The 19,606-nt window shown below is 38.2% G+C and overlaps 1 protein-coding gene across 1 annotated transcript; it reads right to left on the reverse strand.

The window, feature by feature from the left end:
* Positions 1 to 10,744: 10,744 nt before the first annotated feature.
* LOC149433040 (keratin, type II cytoskeletal cochleal-like) lies at positions 10,745 to 18,391 on the reverse strand. Its single transcript, XM_089664727.1, has 9 exons — positions 17,908 to 18,391; positions 17,433 to 17,641; positions 16,810 to 16,870; positions 16,598 to 16,693; positions 15,011 to 15,175; positions 14,800 to 14,925; positions 13,710 to 13,930; positions 13,436 to 13,464; positions 10,745 to 13,000 (listed from the first exon to the last, which is right to left on the reverse strand). Exons 1-9 carry the CDS (start codon positions 18,343 to 18,345, stop codon positions 12,855 to 12,857), a joined length of 1,491 nt encoding a protein of 496 aa, XP_089520853.1. The 5' UTR covers positions 18,346 to 18,391; the 3' UTR covers positions 10,745 to 12,854.
* Positions 18,392 to 19,606: the final 1,215 nt, after the last annotated feature.

The following is a 19,606-nucleotide window of genomic DNA, read 5'->3' on the forward strand; positions in this document are numbered from 1 at the left end:
AGCTCCAGGTCCAGACGGGTTTTCCTACACATATTACAAGCAATTTATTGCAGATATAGGCCCTGCCCTATTGGAACTTTACTCCTCTCTGCTGAGCAGAGAAGAACCTCATTCGCAATTTCAACATTCTCATATCACAGTTATTCCCAAACCTGGCTAAAACCCCAGCTAACCACAGGCCCATAGCATTATTAAACACAGATTATAAAATTTTTACTAAACTCTTAGCTAATCGTTGGACTCCTTTGCTTCCCAAAATCATACACAATGATCAGGTGGGATTTATCTTGGTGAGACAGACAGGAGACAACACTAGGAGTACGATCAATTTAGTTGACGTACTCCATGGCTCACGAACAACAGCTCTATTGCTCAGATTAGATGCTCAGAAGGCATTTGACTGGTTCGGATGGCCCTATATGTTTGAATTACTGTGACATGTGGGAATACAAGGACCTTTTTTTAAAGCTATTATGGCACTGTATTCATGACCTACCACACAGGTTAAGCTTCCCTATACCACATTCGATACTTTTCCCATGCTCAACGGCAGTAGGCAGGGATGCCCTCTGTTCTCACTCCTATTTGTGTTGTGTCTTGAACCATTAGCAGTAGTAACCAGAGCACACTCTGACATATCGGGAGTGACTGTGAGGGGGAAGAAATATAAACTCTCACATTTTGCAGATGACGTTCTATTGACTATTACTAAACCACATTTGTCATTACCTGCTTTGCATAAACTTTTACAAGCTTTTAGTGATCTGGCTATAAAATAAACACTTCAAAGACGGAAGCTATGCCCCTTAATATCCCATCCCGAGACCTTTCACTGCTCCAACAAAATTACTCATACTACTATGTATGTCATCTATTAAATACCTTGGCATTCATATAACCCCAACTTATGCTCAGTTGTTTGAGGCTAGCTATCCCCCACTGTTTCGGGAAATCTATGCTTTCCTAAATCAGTGGGATGCCTTCATATATCTTTCCTGGGTAGGGTAAATTTGTTAAAGATGTCAATTCCTTACCTTTTTTAGACTCTCCCAGTCACGATCCCACAAGCTCAACTGCAAACTCTACAATGAGCATTTCTTAGATCTATTTGGCATGCCAGAAAGCTTTGAATACCGAGAATGGTTCTTTTGACATCTAAAAATAACGAAGGCTTAGGGGTACCAGATATTACCAAATACTATCTAGGCACTCATTTGAGACAAACGCTATCATGGTTCACCCAAAAACCTCAGAGCAGATGGGCAGAGATTGAACTAGCCTATATTTATCTGATCCACACATGTTCATTGTTACGTTCTTTTCATTATGCAATACCCCTGTCCCCTCCCCCCCTTTGCTTGAATCTATGAAATTTACCCTCAAAATTTGGTCAACTTGTGTGAAATCTCAGCAGTTATTATCCATGTGCTCTCCATTGTTGAATGTGTTATATAATCTGGAGCTCCCAGATATTCTGTCTTACCCACAGATCAGCTCTTGGGCAATTAATGGGATATTTCAACTCTGTCATCTGATCAATCCAGTCTCACGTAGGTTTCGATCATTTGAGGAGATTAGGGCGTGGAAATCCACAATACCTGTATTAGCCAGATATACCTATTTACAGTTCTGTAATTTTTTCCATTCCTTGAATCCTTCTCTAACACTAGATCGCCCCACAGATTTCGAGAGGATAGCTCCCTACCAACAACATCTTATCACCTCTTTATATAAACTACTTTTTCATAAAGGTTTTCTTATTGATAACCCTCATCGTTATATGAAGAGATTGGAGGATAAACTCTAATGCCCAATCTCTTTGAAATGTTGGCAGATGATTTGGGAATCTGCTGCTAAGACCTCTCGTGTTGTGTATAAAGAAAACTTTCATAAAATATTGATGCATTGGTACAAGACCACTGTAGTGCTTCATGCGATCAGCCCGAATCTGTCTGACAAGTGCTGGAGGTGCATGGGAGGAGTAAGTACCTTGGCATACATCTTTTGGTTTTGTCCACAGATTGCGGGTTATTGGGCTTGGTCAAAATGGTCTTGGAGCAAGTACTCAGTTACCCTACTCCTCTTTTGGGGCTACCCTTTAGGGATATCTCTAAGTGGTCTAAGAGGTTGGGAATACATATTCTGATGGCTGCTAGACAGGTGATACCACAACTCTGGAAATCAGTTGATGCCCCCACACTAAATCATTTTTTAAGAGCGATCTCTGAAATCAGGAAAATGGAATATCTTACAGCTCTAGTAGGTGATTACTAATTTTTGATCTATTTGGGAATTATGGGATCATTCTCCCTTTGGTAGACGTCCTTCCTCTCCCCCTTCCTTCCTACCGAGCCTCTGACAAATAATGTAACCCAACGATGTGCAGGCTTATGTCGTTTTGTCTTTTTGTACTGTACTGTTTACAATGCTATCTAATTATGTTCACATTTCTTTATTTTTTGCTTTCTTTTATATTGATTGTGGTTCTCTTTTATTGCAATGTTTACACCTAAAGAGTTGTTGTAACTCTGTTTTTGAAAAAATGGGATTTGGCCTTTAATAAAAATTTACAATATAGGGAAAAAAAATTCTAAAAAGTGTATTTTGCCTAAAAGATTTGCGTTTGAAAAATCGCTGAGCAAATACTGCGTGATGTAAAAAATTTCAACACCCACTGTTTTATTCTCTAGGACCTTTGCTTTTAAAAAAAAATATAATGTTTGAGGAGTCAAAGTAATTTTCTAGCAAAAAAACAGTTTTTTCATGTGAACAAATGTGAAAAAAATGAGAAAAGGCTTGGTCTTCAAGAGTGGGTGATGTGTGAACTTCTAATGCTGGCCTTGAAATGTCAGGAACTATCACTCCAAAGGACCCCTTTTTGGAAAATAGACACTCCAAGGTATTTGCTAAGAGGCATGATGAGTATGTTGCAGATCTAATTTGTTACCATGTTTTTGGAAAACAAAACATTTATTTTTTCTTTTCTTTTTTTTTTTCAAAACCCTGTGGCAAAAATTATATCTGTAAAATACTCACCATGCCTCTTATCAAATTCCTTGGGGTGTCTACTTTCCAAAAAGGGGTCATTTGGGGGGGGGGGTGTTTGTACTATCCTGGCATTTTAGAGCCTCCGAAAGAGCCTTCGAAACTGTGATAGGTATAAGGGAAGTGATATGAGGAAATATGCCCTTTGGTCATTGGATTTTAGGGGCTTGTATGTAGCTAGGCTGCCAAAAAGTCTCTCACATGTGGTATCCCCATACTTGGAAGAAGTAGGAGAATGTGTCTTGGGTCATATTCAAAAAATTTGGGGCAAAAAATAAAATGTACCATGGACTCAACATGCCTCTCTGCAAAATCCTTGGTGTGTCTACATTCCAAAAAGGGGTCATTTGGGGGGGGGGGGGGGTTGTACTGCCCTGGCATTTTAACACCTGAAGGAACGTGATAGGTAGTCAGAAAGTAAGAGCTACGTAAATTCCAATATATATACCATAGTTTGTAGACGCTATAAAACTTTCACACAAAAAAATTAATATACGTGTATTGAGATTTTTTTTTACCAAAGTCATGTAGCAGAATATAATTTAGCCTAAGTTTATGACTAACTTTGAGTTTATTGGATATTTTTTATAACCAAAAGTGAAAAATAAAGCTATTTTTCAAAATGTGTGGTCTTTTTTTATTTATAGCGCATAAATTAAAAACCACAGAGGTGAGCAAATACCACCAAAAGAAAGATCTATTTGTGTAAAAAAAAAGGACATACATTTTGTTTGGGTACAGCATTGCAGGACTGCGCAATTACCAGTTGAAACAGTGCAGTGCCGAACAGCAAAAAATGGCCTGGTGAGGAAGGGGGGTAAATCCTCTGGAAGGCAAGTGGTTAAATGAGTACATCGCCTTTTGAAAAGTAAGATTTTAATCAATATCTCAATGAACACAAGAACAATTTCCAAAATTTTTGACAAAACTGAGTTTTATAGAACATTTGTTTAGCTCCACCTCCATGATTTGTAAGGACAGCACCAAGTGTTCTAGGCATGGAATGAACAAGTTGGCGACATATTCCAACATCTTTTTCTATTCTTCAAGAATGACCTCTTTTAGAGTCTGGATGCTGGATGGTGAGTGATGCTCAACTTGTCTCTTCAGAATTCCTCATAGGTGTTCGATTGGTTTCAGATCAGGAGATATACTTGGCCACTGAATCACTTTCACCCTGTTCTTCTTCAGAAATGCAACAGTGGCCTTAGATGTGTGTTTTTGATCATTGTCATGTTGGAAAAGTACATGACGACCAAGGGCACAGAGTGATGGTAGCACCTTCTCTTTCAATATAGAGCAGTACATCTGTGAATTCATATGATATTATGAATGAAATGCAGCCCCCCGACACCAGCAGCACTGATGTAGCCCCACAGAAGGATATTGCCACCACCATGTTTCACTGCAGGCACCATGCATTTTTCTTTGTACTCCTCACCTTTGCGACACCATACAGTTTTGAAGCCATCAGTTCCACAAACATTTATCTTGGTCTCATCACTCCAGAGTACAGAGTCCCAGTAGTCGTCTTCTTTTTCAGCATGTGCCCTGGCAAATCCTAGGTGGGCTTTTTTGTTCATGGCATTTAGGAGAGGCTTCCTTCATGGACGACACCCATGCATGCCATTCCTCTGCAGCATACTCTGTATTGTGTCACAGGAAACAATCACCCCAGTTTTGCTTTCTACTTCTTTAGTTAACTGCAGTGAACTTGCATGGCGATTTTCTTCAACCCTTCTCATCAGAGGACACTCCAGTTGAATAGTTAACTTCCATCGACTGCCTGGAAGTCTCTGTGAGATGTTTGTAGTTCCATCTCTGTTAAATGTTTGTATCAGTTTTACTACAGTTTTCTGACTTATAAGTAAAGCTTTGCTGACCTTCTTGTAGCCTTCACCTTTCTTGTGTAAAGAAATTATTTTCTTTCTCAGGCCCTGTGACATTTCTCTTCCATGTGGTGCCATTGCTGGAAGGGGTTTTCTTCATTAAGCAATGGCCTTTTAAGATCAACTGTCTGCTGGACACTTGTTTAATGGATAATTAGACTCACCTGTAGTTGAATTCTTGTTAATTAGGATTTTGTCGTCTAAAGGTTAGCTTTGCTCATAAGACTTTTGTTGGGGTGTATTCATTTTTGTAACATGATCTTGAATTAATTTGTTTGTGTGTGCAAATTAATAAATCTTGTTTGCAATCAATGGCCCGAATTTGTGGGAGTTACATATTTACATAGTTAGCCTGGCTGAAAAAAGACAAAAGTCCATCCAGTTCAACCATACGAAAAAAAAAAGTTATAATCCTACACCCACAGTTGATCCAGAGGAAGGCAAAAACCCAGCAAAGCATGATCCAATTTGCTCCTGCAGGTTAAAAAAATTCCTTCCTGATCCCCCGAGAGGCAATCGGATATTCCATGGATCAACTTTACCTATAAATGTTAGTATCCAGTTATATTCTATGTTTCTAGGAAAGAATCCAGGCCTTTTTTAAAGCAATCTGCTGAGCTGGCCAGAACCAACTCTTGAAGGAGTCTATTCCACATTTTCACAGCTCTTACTGTGAAGAAACCTTTCCATATTTGGAGATTGAATCTCTTTTCCTCCAGATATAAAAAGTGTCCCCTTGTCCTCTGTGATGACCTCAGGGTGAATACATGTTGATCATATCCCCCTTAATCTCCTCTTCTCAAGAGAGAATACATTCAATTCCTTTAATCTTTCCTCATAGCTGAGCTCCTCCATGCCTCTTATCAGTTTGGTTGCCCTTCTCTGCGCTTTCTCCAGTTCCACAATATTCTTTTTGTGAAATGGTGCCCAAAACTGAACTGCATATTCCAGATGAGGTCTTACTAATGATTTGTACAGGGGTAATATGATATCTCTCTCTCTGGAGTCTATACCTCTTTTATTACAAGAGAGGATTTTGCTCGCTTTAGAAACTGCAGCTTGGTATTGCAGGTCATTATTAAGCTTGTGATCTACCAGAACTCCCAGATCCTTCTCCACCATTGATTCCCCCAGTTGTACCCCCCACAGTATGTATGATGTATGCATATTCTTAACCCCCAAGTGCATAACCTTACATTTATCAACATTAAACCTCATTTGCCACATAGTTGCCCAATTAAACAGTGCATTGAGGTCGGCTTGTAAGTTGAAGACATCCTGTAAGGGAGTTATTCCACTGCACAGCTTGCTGTCATCTGCAAAGACTGAAATGGTATTTTTAATCCCAAACCCTATATCGTTTATAAATATATTAAAAAGTAAGGGTCCCAACACTGAACCTTGAGGTACACCACTGACAACCCTAGACCAGTGACACATAAACCATGTGTGGGGAACTGTGTCAAATGCTTTAGCAAAATCCAAGTATACCAACGTCCACAGCCACCCCTCTGTACAAGGTTTTTCTCACCTCCTCATAAAAAAAATCTGATTTGTTTGACAACTTCTGTCTTTCATGAATCCATGCTGTCTGTTGCTTAAAATACTTTTTTAAAGCAAGAACTCATCCATGTGGTCTATTATTAAACTCTCCAGTATCTTCCCAACTATAGAAGTTAAACTAACAGGTCTATAATTTCTTGGTAAAGATTTTGACCCCCTTTTATAAATATAGGCACCACACTGGCCTTACCTCAATCCAGTGGTACTATGCCAGTCATTAAAGAGTTCCTAAAAAATAGAAACAATGGCTTTGAGATGACAGAGCTCAATTCTTTAAGGACCCGTGGGTGTATGCCATCCGATCCAGGTGCTTTATTCACCTTTATTCTGTCTAAATATTTCTGGATAATATCAGTTGTGAGCCAATGTAGATCATCTGGGGCCATATGAATACCATGCCCATCATGGACAAGAGCTCCACCATGCTCCTTTGTATACACAGAGCTGAAGAAGGTATTTAATAAATTTGAATACCACAGTGTAGCGCTAACACAATAAACTAAATGTGATAACACAATCAAAAATTATATATATATATATATATATATATATATATAAATAAATAGTAATTAAATTATAATTATGTGCACAACAATCAATCCCCCTAAAATCCCCACTAGAGGGATCCAAAATACATAAATAAATATGTGCAACAAGTGAATTCCCTCTCTTTGGGAACATAAACAGTGCAAATGGTGTTAGGTGTCATCCACACACACAAATAGGTGAAATTACACTAATAGGTGTGTACACTGCAAACATATATTAAATTAAATTAAAGTCCCAAGAACAGCAACACATATGGTAGTGCTCCAACTTCACTCTCATGCAAATGGTGATGTGTGGGTGATCAGTAGGTGATAATCCTTCAGTGGCCAAAATGCCCCCTCACCTCCTTGGGGATCAACCGATCCTACAATGACAGACTCCTCCCAGGCTTCCCCTCAGTGATGATATACGTCTCAAGCCTCCACACAGCTACCAGCAAGCATCTCCCAGGACCATAGTAAGACATAAAAAAGATCTTCCACAGTGCAAATTTGTTTATTTCAGCATAAAATAAATATAAAAATGTCCACTCACATTTTATGATTCACAAATCCACTTGTCTACCACATGCTAAGGGTGTACTGCATGGGTATCTAAACAGGGTGTTCCAATATGGCTCACACGCCGGAAATGACGTCACCACATTATCGGAAGCTCCTCCCAGCATACCGACGCGTTGCGTCACACTTAGCTCGTGACTTCCTCAGGGTTTTAGGGGGATTGATTGTTGTGCACATAATTATAATTTAATTACTATTTATTTATATAGTATATATAATTTTTGATTGTGTTATCACATTTAGTTTATTGTGTTAGTGCTACACTGTGGTATTCATTGTTATATACACTTATTGGGTATAAGGTTAGTGTCAGCAGCTATAGGGTTAGGACTCCATTTAAGCGCAGGAGGATCCGCTTTATATTTAATAAATTTGTCTTCTCTTTGTCCCCAGTCACCCACTCTAGATTATTTATTATATCATGCTCGGACCTGACCTTTAATATTTTGTAGTATAGTGTCCCATGGAAAATGTTGATTCTGAAAGGAAAGGAAAGGTTTTCTGACAAATCTGTTGGGGGGTTTTCTCATTTATGCTGAGCACTGTGTGTATATATATATATATATATATATATATATACACAGTGGGGCAAAAAAGTATTTAGTCAGCCACCAATTGTGCAAGTTCTCCCACTTAAAAAAATGAGAGAGGCCTGTAATTGGCATCATAGGTAGACCTCAATTATGAGAGACAAAATGAGAAATAAAATCCAGACAATCACATTGGCTGATTTGGAAAGAATTTATTTGCAAATTATGGTGGAAAATAAGTATTTTGTCACCTACAAACAAGCACGATTTCTGGCTCTCACAGACCTGTACCTTCTTCTTTAAGAGGCTCCTCTGTCCTGCACTCATTACCTGTATCAATGGCACCTGTTTGAACTTGTTATCAGTATAAAAGACACCTGTCCACAACCTCAAACAGTCACACTCCAAACTCCTCTATGGTGAAGACCAAAGAGCTATCGAAGGACACCAGAAACAAAATTGTAGACCTGCACCAGGCTGGGAAGACTGAATCTGCAATAGGCAAGCATCTTGGTGTGAACAAATCAACTGTGGGAGCAATAATTAGAAAATGGAAGACATACAAGACCACTGATAATCTCCCTCGATCTGGGGCTCCACGCAAGATCTCACCCCGTGGGGTCAAAATGATCACAAGAACGGTGAGCAAAAATCCCAGGACCACACGGGGGGACCTAGTGAATGACCTGCAGAGAGCTGGGACCAACGTAACAAAGGCTACCATCAGTAACACACTACGCCACCAGGGACTCAGATCCTGCAGAGCCAGACGTGTCCCCCTGCTTAAGCCAGTACATGTCCGGGCCCGTCTGAAGTTTGCTAGAGAGCATTTGGATGATCCAGAAGAGGACTGGGAGAATGTCATATGGTCAGATGAAACCAAAATAGAACTGTTTGGTAGAAACACAACTCGTCGTGTTTGGAGGAGAGAGAATGCTGAGGTGCATCCAAAGAACACCATACCTACTGTGAAGCATGGGGGTGGCAACATCATGCTTTGGGGCTGTTTCTCTGCAAAGGGACCAGGACGACTGATCCATGTACAAGACAGAATGAATGGGGCCATGTATTGTGAGATTTTGAGTGCAAACCTCCTCATCAAGAATAACCTTCTTGATCCCCTTTGGTCTGGATTTCACCCTCAACACTTCACAGAAACTGTTCTCCTAAAACTCACAAATGATTTACTAACAGCAAAAAATAGTGGGCACTATTCTGTACTCCTACTTCTTGACCTGTCATCTGCCTTTGATATGGTTGATCACCCAATCCTCCTCAAAAAAACTTTACTCCCTTGGTATCCATGACTGTGCTCTTTGTTAGTTCTCATCCTTCCTATCCCACCACACCGTCAGTGTCACTTACAGTTCTACTTCCTCCTCTCCTCTTTATATTTCTGGTGGGGCCCCCCAAAGTTCTGTACTTGGACCTCTTCTATTCTCAATCTGCACCTCCTCCCTTGGTTAGCTGATAACCTCCCATGGCTTCAAAATGATTTCTACACTGACAACACCAAATCAATCTCTCTACCCCTCAGCTCACAACATCAGTCTACTCATGTATCACACACTTACTGACCGACATATCAGCCTGGACATCACACCACTTCCTCAAACTCAAACTATCCAAAATCGAGATCCTAATATTTCCTCCCCCACATGTCCCTTCCCCTGACTTCTCTGTCAAGATCAATGGTACAACCATCAACCCCTTGCCACATGCCAGGGTGCTAGGTGTAATCCTGGACTCTGAACTCTCCTTTCGGCTCCACATCCAATTACTTTCCAAAACTTCCCATCCCAACCTCCGCAACATCTCCAAAATATGCCCCTTCCTAACCAATGACACCACAAAGCTCTCAATTCACTCTCAGGTTATCTCTTGCCTCAACTATTGCAACTCCCTCCTCATTGGCTTACCTTTACATAGGCTATTCCCCCTCCAGTCCATCATGAATACTGCTGCCAAGCTCATCCACCTTACCAACCGTTTGGTGTCTGAGACCGCTCTCTGAAATTCCCTCCATTGGCTGCCACTCACCCAACAAATTTAGTTCAAACTACTAACAACTTACAAAACCATCCACAATTTGGCCTCCAGCTACATCATTAACCTAGTCTCAAAATACCAACCAAATCACACTCCTCGTTCCTCTCAAGAAATCCTGCTCTCTAGTTCCCTTGTCACCTCCTTCCATGCTCGCCTGCAGGACTTCTCTGGAGCCTCTCCTATCCTATGGAATTCCCTACCCCAATCTGTCCAACTATCTCCTACTTTTAGATGATCCCTGAAAACGTTTCTCTTCAGAGAAGCCTATTCTGTCTCCACCTAACAACGGTACATGTATTTTCTTTATTGGTTTATCTCTCACAGTTATTACCTTTTGTATCACTTGACTCTCCCCTTTTAGATTGTAAGCTCTAACAAGCAGGGCCCTCTGATTCCTCCTGTATTCACTTGTATTATAACTGTATTTTTTGCCCTCATATTGTAAAGAGCTGCGCAAACTGTTGGCACTATAAAATCCTGTATAATAACAAATAATACTGTAAGCGGAAAGCTTAGTGCATACCTTTCATTTAAACCTTTTCCAAAACAACAGACAGGATTTAGTGAAAGAGAGAATTTTATTGACATACACCCACACTCAAAAAATTACTTCTACAGTTGCACAGCATTGTTAAAATATACATAAAATCAATCAAAATTAATTAAAATGTATGAACAAGAGCTTGGAAGTCTTTGGAAAAGGAAATATAATTGAGGTATATACATACATTTCTAACTGAGAATAATTTCTTGACTTTGCTGTAGTGCTATTCCTCTGCTGTTAGATCTTCATCAATGTACAACAGGAACTATATGCATTTCAGAAGGTGAAGTAGAGTATAAAGAAATAAGCAAAAACAGCTTATTCCATGTCTACCTAGACTTAATCACCACTAGCTTGTAATCATCTGAAAAAACACAAACCTTTATTTAGACAGGATGTTTTCCAGGATATATAGATTATATAGCGTTCCTTTATAATGTCCTTGTGTACGCAGATATTGTATGTTATCGGTAAACACAGCACAGACTTATTAATACTCAATACATCAACAGTCTTCTTATTCTTTTGTTATACAATGCCAACTTTTAAACAATCTATGTTGCATAACCAAGATATATACATATAAAATAAGTATATGCCTATTTATCACATAGCAAATCCTATTTCTGCAATGCTTTGCCACCTTATACATCATGTCCCACATTTGTTAGGAACCTCTGCCATAAAGTCTCTCATGGAAGACTGACTGATGTTTTTGTAAATTGTATATTCTGTGTATTGGATTTCTCTTTATGTAGGTAACTATTGATTACACTGCAGGAAGGAAAATCTCTCAATACTCTGGAAATGTAAAGGTTGAAGAAGTGATTATGTATTTCCATTATCTTTTGAATGTGTTTAAGTTTTTCTGATACTGTAGGCTATTACACAGCCTTACTCACATAGGGAATACAAACTGAAATTACCCAAAATGCAACACAGATATACTACATAATTCCTTGTAGCTTGGAGTGTCGCTGCCTAGCTGTACTTTCATGAAACAGCAGTGGATTGCATGTCCAAAAGCTAGTTAGTACTTGATGACCTCCAGAATACTATTGGCAGACCCATGGAAGCCAACACAGCAAACCTGTAGTATTCTGGGGGTTACATGGTACCATTTAATTGCCCAATAGGCAGCCAACCTCTGCTTCATGGTTGGGCTATGTTTAGCAGGTAAAAATAGCTACTCCTTAAGCATCCACATGTCAGAAATGGCATTTCAAAGATTATCTACAGTTATATAATATTTATATATTTATTATAACTTTATTTACCCTGCGTTTTGAGCTTTCACAATGTCTTGTATGAAGTGATGTCTATCAACTAAAGAAGTAGTGGTTGTTCACCGGGCAAAATGAATGATGGCAATAAGGGGAACCTCTGTTCACATTTAATATTCAATCAAGTGAGAGGGAAATTTAAAAAAATCATTTTTGCTAACATATAATTTTATACTAAGTTCACTGGGTTTTATGTGTACCTGTAGTTTTGTTGCTCTTATCATCCATATTAATAAAAATAAGATTGACATTTTCTTTGCTGTAGACTGATAAGTAATTAGAATAATAGGCTGCACTGTCTTTGCTATCCATTTTTAAATGATTTTTAGGTTTGCATTGTGGTAAGATTTAAATACATAAGCATACATACTAGAGGCAAAAGAGACTAGAAGTTTCATTGTATATGCAATAATGAATATATGTATGAGGCTTAAAGGATTATTAAACATACAAAAAGTTGGCTTGCTTAAAAGTATATAGAGATATATAGAAAGTCCAAATTAATTATTATTGAAGAATGTGGTGGAATTTGCTATATGATTGGGGGTATAGTACAGTTTTGCACTATTGGTCATTTCAGGCAGGGGAGAGGCTGGCTACTCTGTCCTTCAGTGGGATTACTGAGCAGAAAGTCAGCTGTACTGGAAAACATTTACCCCACAATCATAGCCTTATCTCTGTTGTTCACTTTGCAAATTCTTATGAGTTTATTTGAATAAGTTTAAGTTTAAACAAGTTTATTTAAATAAGTAACATGTTTTAAATTTTGTTTTAGTATAAGCCTACTTTATTTTAAGTTTATTGGTCCTTTAAGCATGCTTGGTACACAGAAGTTGCATCCTTTAGCAGTGGTGCCCATGACTAGAGTGGTGCTTCATTTTGGAGACATGGCTGCCTGAGCTGAATCCTCCCTTGTGTTGGTGGTGATGGTGTCCTCCATGGTGTCCACCTGAATGATGTTTCCCTCCAGTGCTGGAGTGCAGAACAGCTAGAAAAAAAGTAGATAGCCTCTTAGAATTGCTCCTAAAAGCTCCACAGGCTAGCATTCTGTATTCAATAGACTAATATGGACCCAATACCAAAATTTATTGTTGATATCACACCAGTTACTATATGCATACTGTACACCTTTAAGAAATGTATTTTGTAGAAATATAATTTTGGAAATAAATCCGGGCACAAAAACTATTGCACTAACCAGTTTGCTTACACATTTATGAATACAAATGAGTATATATATCTTTGTGTAAATTACTCTTAAAAACATGTCTAATACATTATACCCTATAATTGATTTAATTATATGCAGCTTTTGTTCAGATACATGGCTTAATGTACTCTTGTGTGTGTTAAACTAGCCTTTTTTTGCTGTGTACAATTGAAATCCTCACAATAATTAATATTAACTTATTGGGTTACTTACAAACATTAACATGACCATCTGAAGCCAATCTGGAAGAAAAAAAAAATTATAAACAAAATTAACATATAAAGTACTTTGAACCTTATACAACAAAGATAAAATTAAATGAAAATACAATGATACATTTTTAAAATGTGTTACTATTATTTCATACATTGAATGCAAATATGTAACAAGCATTACATATTTACTTGTATTGTTCTTATGCATACTTTTTCACTTTTCCATTGCTATAATTTTAGAAGAGTCCCATTCTAAGAAATATCACACTCACCTGTGCTCCTCTCCCTCCAGCATCTTCTTATAAGTGGCAATCTCAATATCCAGAGCCAGTTTGACATTCATCAGTTCCTGGTATTCTCTCAGTTGGCGAGCCATGTCCTGCTTAGCCTTCTGTAGAGCAGCCTCCAGCTCACCCAGCTTGCTTTTGGCATCTCTGACAGCAGCTTCACCACGTTCTTCAGCTTCACTGATGGCAGCTTCAAGTGCAGCACGCTGGGGAAAGAGAAGGTAGTATTTTATTTAAAAGCTTTATTTCTTGTAAAAGCTTATAGATCTGACTTAATGGAGACTGATGAGGTTATCGCTTTGCTCTCTTCTCTTGTCTGCAAGTTTCTTACCATTTTTTGTACACTGCAGGACACTTGTTTGACGTTTAGTACTGCCCTCCCTCTACCACTCTGAGTGCTGTGGTACAGGGACAAAAGCTCATACTAAGTCAAATACAGGTGCCAATACTATTTGCATTTAAAAATATGTTCAGTTTATTATCATTATTATTATCATTCTAAATATATAACTGCATTGTTTTGTGCTTTTTTTATATCTGCTTGGGGCTCAGCTTTAAAGTGGTAGAAAAGTCCAATGTATTTTTCTTTTAGGGGAGTTATAGTATATGCCATGATATCCTAGTATGCATCCCATACCTGTCAAAGCCCTCTAGTGCTGTGGTGTAATCAATCTGGTGGGTCCCGGGCGGTTTTCTCTTTGCCCAGTCTTCTTTCTGGGTTCTCTGTCATCAGCCACTTGAAAGGCCAGGCTGCCATGATGTCACTCCCATACATGCACACAGGAGTCACAATGTCGGGGAACAGATTGAGGGCCATAAATGTACACTGAGCTGATGGCTGACAGGCAGGAGGAAGCTTTTATGACAGAAGAGACTGACATGGTCTCTTCTGTCATATATGTCCTGTCTGTCAGCAAGTTTTTAAAACCTGACTTTACTACCTATTTAACCTATGGGAAATATACTGAATCACCAGCAAGCCATAAAAAATGAAAATATACCAAAAGTACAGAAAAATTCATAAGATATGAAAAAATATAAGGCAGACAGCAGGTGTTAAAATAACATTATCTACCTGAGATTTGGCACACTCAATTTCTCCTTTAAGTCTCTGAATTGTTCGATTGAGTTCAGCAATCTCATTTTTACTGTTCTGCAGATCATTGCCGTTCCTTCCTGCTGCCATTCTCAGGTCTTCAAACTGATTGCAAAAGAGTAAATAATGAACAAATCAGGTTATTTTGACTGTCAATTTGTGCAGAAGAAAAACAGAGTGCCAGACTCACCCGTGACTGGTACATGGCTTCGGCCTCAGCTCTACTCCTGCTTGCGATGTCCTCATACTGAGCTCTGACCTCAGCAATGATACTGTCCATGTCCAGATCTCGACTGTTATCCATGGAAACTACTACTGAAGTGTCTGAAATCTGAGCCTGGAGCTGACCAATCTCCTGCAACAATACCATATTAGTTTGATAAATTCAGGCTTATTAAGTGAAAGTAATGATGATCTCCAAACTTTAATAGGTCAGATCAACCAGTAAATTTTCAAATTACTGTATTCAGGTTACAACTTATCTTACTAAAATTAACCTTTGACATTTCCATCTTTTCTAGTTCTTTAATTAAAATGCTGAGTATATATTTTTTATTGAGATGCAATCAATATTTCATTTTATATTTGTAATAATGAATCTATAGCACCCTCTCTAGCCCCAGGTCTATGTATTATCCTCAGCTCCCCTTTGAGCTATAGAAGGGAATGGCCATTTCTCAGGTGTCAAAAGCAAACGGAGCCTCTCCATGTAGAGACTGAGCCATTCCCTGTAAGGATGAATATCTCATTCTTTTGTTAGCATGTATGTGCTTCTGATCTCACACAATGTCTGTCCATATCCATTTCAGTATTCTGTTAGATGACAGCTAGCCTAGTTAAGTTTAGGCAGAACTGCAGAAAATTCGAGAAGGGTTCCTCAGTTATGAGGATTGATTACATAGACTACAGTTATTCACTCTGGAGAAAAGGCTCTTAAGAGTAGATATGACTATAATGTACAAATTAATCAAAGATGACATCAGTAACAATACTAAACTGTTAATTCTAGGATCCATAAAGAGGACATATGACCCAATTTGAGGTTAGAAGAAAGGAGGTTTGACCTTAGATTGAGGAAATGGTTCTAACAGAGAGTGTGATTAACTTCAAAAAACTTTTAGATGTCTTCCTCATGAAGCAGAATATACACAGATATGGGAATTGATACAGAATTAAAATCACACAAACACATCAGGTTGCATCATGGACCTGTGTCTTTTTTCAACTTTGCAAACTGTAAAAATTATAACTCATAATCTATGTAACTATGTAACCTCTATCAGATACTTATTGCTGTCTGTGTTTTTGCTGTGGAGTACACCTCACACTTGAAAATATGACAGGAATGAAAAAGATCTCCTCAAAGTAAGGAGAGATTTCACATATCTGAACTGTCAGAGGAACAGGTGTCCCTAGTGGCAGATTTCCTTTCTAGATCTGTTCCAGTGGCAATGCATTATGCTATAGTAAATGGGGCAGGAAGTGAGGATAAATCTTCCAAAAATGTCCACAGCAATAAAAATCTGATAACAATAAAAACCAGCAATACAAATCTGAAAGAGGTTCTACCACCACCTGATAAAAAATAAGTTCTCATTTACCCAATGAAGATATGGGTGCAAAATCAAGGTTGCAGAAGAATAAATTAAACTTTCACATTTAAATAAATAAGGCCTCTTTTTGTAATATAAAAAAATGTAAGTGACACATTTTAGGAGGTGGGCAAGTAGTAAAATATGTGTAAATATTAATATAGAAAATATATTGTTTATTTTACCGCATCATAAAGAGTCCTGAGGAAGTTGATCTCATCAGTCAGGGAGTCGGCCTTCGCCTGCAGCTCAGCTTTGTTCATGAAAGCAGCATCAACATCCTACAATAAAAATGTCAAACAATGATCTCCTTCTGAAGAAACATGCTTCTAGCTTATGTCTTCTTCCATGTTTTGTATGTTCCCAAGATTCCCACGAGTGAATGTTTATCACTTACTCTCTTCAGAGATACAAATTCATTCTCTGCTGCTGTTCTTCTGTTCACCTCATCTTCATACCTGCAGTGAAATCAAATTTGGTAAGATCATCTCCACCTATACTGAATTTGTATTTTGCATAAATGATAGTATGCAAACATTGAGTTCATGCACAGACTTTGCAGAAAGTTATTATTTAAATCAACACTTTTCAGGGAAAGATGCTAACAGTCAAGATGGTTTTCAAAAGTCATGTCTTAATGCAATTTACTTTAAGAATAATAAAACTATCCAAGTTAGACTTGGAATAGTCGTCAGATAGTTTTGGCATTTATCTATGTGCACCTTAGGGCTGTTTTATTGCTAGTATGTGCTATACTACATAATATACAGAACTCAAAGTTTTCTAACTTGTTGGGACAGTTCAAATAATCAGACCTTGAAGGAGTGTTTGTTTGAAACGGATATACACAGTAAAGTGAGTCTGAGCAGTGTTTGGGACTTAAATTCAATCAAAATCGTATCATGTTGCTGGCTGATTCTGCATTGTGATGTTTAAATAAACTTGTGCCTTCTGGATGATAGAATAAATATTCTGGTAACTTCTGGTATTGTTAGACTTATATTTTACTCTGTGACGCACCTTCTCTTCAGTTCTTCTACAGTTCCTTCCATGCTGTTCCTCTCAGCCTCCAGACGAGACCTCTCACACTCTAGACTCTCCAGTTGCCTTCTGAGATTGCTGATAAAAGCCTCAAAAAGAGGTTCAATCTGGCACCTGGCTGTCTTCTGCTCCTGCAGCAGAGCCCATTTGGTCTCCAACATCTTGTTCTGTTGTTCAAGGAATCTTACCTAAACCAAACAAAACACACAGTAATTTATAACGTATTTGTTTCCTACATTAGAATCACTTTAAATTTTAAATGGGCATGGCAAGAATGGTGTTCTCAGCATGTTTTCTAACCCTAAAATAGTTGTCTTGATGTGCCCTCTCAAATCATCAATTCAGTGGACAACTCTCATTCAAAGCTCAGTAACCAAGGTGTGTTAAAATAGTTCAAATATAGATATTGTAGTGAGACACAAAATCATTAGTATTAGAGAAAAAAATGTGTTACCTTGTCAATAAAGGAGGCAAACTTATTGTTGAGACCTTTAATTTGGTTCTTCTCTTCAGTCCTTACTCTTTGAATACTTGGGTCAATTTCCAAATTAAGAGGAGCCAGTAGGCCCTGGTTCACAGTTACAGGGGTGATTCCTCCACATTGTCCTCCAAATCCATGACCAAGTCCAACAATACCATATCCAGATCCATGTCCATGTCCATGTCTGTGTCCACTTTTTCCTGAATGATAGCTGCCAACTGACATTTTATGTCCTTTCGATCCAATATTATGGGCACTTGCACTGGTAAAGGAATGGTTTATCTTGTGGCCATGCCCAGAATGCTTAGTAGAATGTGATAAGATGCTGTGTGAAGAATGTTTGGGTAAGGCCACAGAGCAGGAACTAAAGTGCTTGTGTCCAGAGGAAGCCATGATGGAATGATGAGACATTATGTATCTTCTCACTGAGAATGTCAGGTGCAGTCTCTTAGACCTTTGAGATCCCAAGAATGTATCTTTGAACACCGACGTGGTCCTTTTTATACATAAAGTGGGTGTAGTCATAATATCATAGCCTGTTATTACATCTTATGATTCCAGCTAGGTAGCATCAGATCCTCCTTGTTTCATAGGAAATAAAACAGTCATGGCGTATGTTATAGCGTACCTTTACTGTTAATATAAAAAACATCAGTAGAAAAAATAAGCAATGTCAAAACAAATATAAAGCCTATTTAAACATGTCTTTATCAAGAATAGCATTACAAGAGCAGGGTGTTTTAAATATATTAGTGCTAGATGTGTAAAGCTTTTAATTGGCTATGAAGTTAAAACAAACCTTTTCTTAGCCAATTCAGGGAAAAGCAACAGGTTCCATTTAACACAGGAAGTTAAGTATTTTCTGCTCTGGGGGGGGGGAATTTAAATCAGTCTGTTTTGCTCTATGGGAGAAAAGTACAGTTGTACTTTAAACTCCAATGCCTCCCCCTTCACAGGGGACAATGAGATTTTGTATTATTCCCTTTGTCTTATTTCCTTGGCTATATATGTTGTTTTTTGGCTCCGGAGATTTGTTGGTCTGGTGAGGTTAAGAGTGGAGCAACGCTCATAGAGTGAATTATATTAAGTGCTGTTTGGCCTTCTTGATTCGGGGGTCAAATAAGAGGTTGGGCTTATTTCCTATAAGTGGTGGCACATTTGGCTGTGATTTTGTTCAACACAATCAGATAATGGATGAAGATCTTTTTTGTGTACATCTATGAACTCTGGGGTTGATTTACTAAAAACAAATAGACAGTGGGGTTGATTTACTAAAGGCAAATATTCTGTGCACTGTATGTCTCAAATCACTTTTGCCCCAAATGTAATTTGTTTACGGTGATTTATCAGTTTGAACTACATTTACATTTGGACCGTACAAGAATTGATATGTTTTATGTAGATATACAAATTTAATTTATTTAAGGTTCACACATGAATTGACATGTTTTTATGTGCATATGTACATTCACAGTATATGAAGCACTTTCCTAGTATTCAACTTAAGATACACATTGTGTTGCTGCCTGGAGTTATTTCAGTACTGGCAGGGCAAAAATAATGATGTCTTCAGCATACATATTCATAAAATCCCCTTAACCTGTGTTTTGAGTTTATTGAGGTACCAGATGATAATCATCTACTAATCTAAACAGTTTTATTCTTAGCCAGA

Source organism: Staurois parvus, unplaced genomic scaffold (assembly GCF_062004578.1).
Source record: "Staurois parvus isolate SC_StPar_1 unplaced genomic scaffold, SC_StPar_1.0 ptg002011l, whole genome shotgun sequence".
Taxonomy (NCBI): Eukaryota; Metazoa; Chordata; class Amphibia; order Anura; family Ranidae; genus Staurois; species Staurois parvus.

Bases quoted from the DNA above. Each gene is read 5' to 3' on its own strand.
- LOC149433040 (XM_089664727.1), bottom strand. From the start codon at position 18,345: ATGTCTCATCATTCCATCATGGCTTCCTCTGGACACAAGCACTTTAGT. The intron at 14,926-15,010 runs GTGAGTCTGGCA...TTTTGCAATCAG, and splicing joins AAGCCATGTACCAGTCACGG to TTTGAAGACCTGAGAATGGC. The intron at 13,465-13,709 runs GTGAGTGTGATA...TTTTTCTTCCAG, and splicing joins CTGGAGGGAGAGGAGCACAG to ATTGGCTTCAGATGGTCATG.